The 2,198-nt window shown below is 38.8% G+C and overlaps 1 protein-coding gene across 1 annotated transcript in view; it reads right to left on the bottom strand.

Moving 5' to 3' along the window:
• Window positions 1-2,198, bottom strand: part of SLC6A15 (solute carrier family 6 member 15) — a 47,568-nt gene that overhangs the window by 7,390 nt on the left and 37,980 nt on the right. The window contains exon 9 of the mRNA XM_006024802.3: window positions 1,206-1,365. Coding sequence (XP_006024864.1) covers window positions 1,206-1,365 — 160 coding nt within the window. The remainder of the gene's footprint in view (window positions 1-1,205; window positions 1,366-2,198) is intronic.

Genomic DNA, 2,198 nt, shown 5'->3' with positions numbered 1-2,198 from the left:
CCCCCTCCGCAACATGCTGAACCAGGTTGGAGCGATCCCGGCTGGCAGGCAGGCCCCCGGGGCCTGCCACCAGCCAGGGCTGCTCCAAGCCAGCTTAACATTCTGTGGTTCCAGGTGCATGTGTAAACATGGCGCCCAGGAACAATAAATTAGTGCAATATGCACTGGAGTTTGTGTCACATTAATATGCACATGTAGACATGCACAGTGAGCACTTGATGATAATGATCAGGGGCATGGAGCAGTTTTCATACTAGGAAAAACTGAAAAAGTCTAGGGCTCTTCAGTTTAGCAAAGAGAAGGCTGAGGGGGGATGTAACAGAGGTCTATAAAATCGTGACAGGTCTGGGCAAAATGAATAGGGAACTGCTATTCACCAAGTTCCAGAATAATAGAACTAGAGGGTGCCCACTGAAATTACCAGAAGACAAGTTTAAAGCTAACAAGAACAAGCTAACTCTGTTTCCATTCTCTCTGCATTGATACTGACAATGTTTTTTTACTTCTTGCTTTCCATCTCCAAAATCCATTCATCCCTTCTCATAACATAAGCCTTTGTAGTGGCCCTGATTACTCCTGGCTCCTGGACAGTCTTAATCTTCGCCACGCTGGCCACATCTACATGAGATGCTGACTGCGCAGTAGCTCATTACTATTGTGCAGTAGCATAGCATGGCATGATGCTAAGCTACTGTGCAGCAGTAATGAGCTACTGTACAGTCAGCATCACCTAAAAGCCATTCAGCGATGTTACTGCGCAGTAATGCCAGTTACTGTGCAGTCAGCATCTCGTGTAGATACGGCCACTGAAAACTATTTTTTCAAGTCACACAAAATATCACAATCTGTTAAAATGTAACTACTGTCCTTCACTTGCTAATCCCTTTTCTTATTGTCTAATTGAAATTTATATTCCTCACCTATGTCTTTAAGTCATTCCTCCTCCTTACAATCTAACTTTGCCTTTCTACAGCCTGTAGCTCTGTGTTTCCCTTTGTTTCCATGTTTTTGTATTCTGCATGGTTTATTTCAAAGCACTTTGGATCACAGAACCTGTCTCTGAATCTGTCTATCTGGCACCTGGCAAGATGTTCATAGTGTACAATATTCATAATGTACAAAATAAAATAACAAGAGTTATTGTAATTAGTAATATCAACTTATTAACCATAACAGGAATGAGCAAATCAGTTTCCTGAACTTACTTGTCTATTCCATAAATACGAGTAACAGCAACATTCTCCAAAATGACCACAATAAGCAAGGGGAGGGTAGCAGAGTAGTCATCAAACATTGTGACAAAATAATTTCCAGAACGTTGCACAAAAATCAGGCCAACAAAAAATGCTACCAAACAGCAGATGACTAGAATAAAGGACAGAAATGAGAACTGTAACAATAATCATTTATTAGAGAAAAGGAAGAAAGAAAGAAAACAGAAATTGTTACCAAATGTCAAATGATATTTTAACTTGTATTGTTTTCTTCAATCTAGGTTGACACTGTTTTCCCTTCTTTTCTTCCTACCTTTTAATTAACATAATAAAGATGTCCAAGAAACCCCAGCCATTCTCTCAGTAGCAGCAAATACTGCAAATAAGAAGTAATTAATGGAATGACTGTTATAAAATTATGACATTTCTGATTAAGAAAACTAAGGGTTGAATCCTATTTTACTTTATGTACCTAAATGACACTAACGCAGCTAAATTACTGTAATTTCTGGCATTTCCACACAGTTTGCAATTTTATTGCACATGCAGTGTGGACACACAAATGTTTATATGGCTCCTGCACATTCTCAGTAGACTGCAAGCTGGCTGGGCAGGTAGGTGGCTCTGTATACATATGCTGAGTAACTTCCATTTGGGCATATAGACTGAAATACTACACTGCCCTAATGGAATTCAGGGACTATTCATTATTACACATCTAAGTTAAAGTACGGGTAAAATCAAAGGAAACAGTAAATGCAGTGTATGCTCGTATATGGTCATTAGTTTTGTCTTTTTCCATCAGTTAAAATGGAGAAGATGAAAAATTTCCGACCACAACTTTTAAAAGAAATCATTCGCAACCATCACAACTTCAACTCTGATTGAATTACAATGAATTACAGATCATCTACAATTATTAGTTCTCTGGGTCACAGAATCACAGTCATTTCTTCAGTTGAAGGACTAGTGGACTTATCTATA

Source organism: Alligator sinensis, unplaced genomic scaffold (genome assembly GCF_000455745.1).
Source record: "Alligator sinensis unplaced genomic scaffold, ASM45574v1 scaffold976_1, whole genome shotgun sequence".
NCBI lineage: Eukaryota > Metazoa > Chordata > Crocodylia > Alligatoridae > Alligator > Alligator sinensis.
The sequence above is the reverse complement of the archived record's forward strand: the minus strand, read 5'-3'. Positions and strand labels throughout refer to the sequence as shown.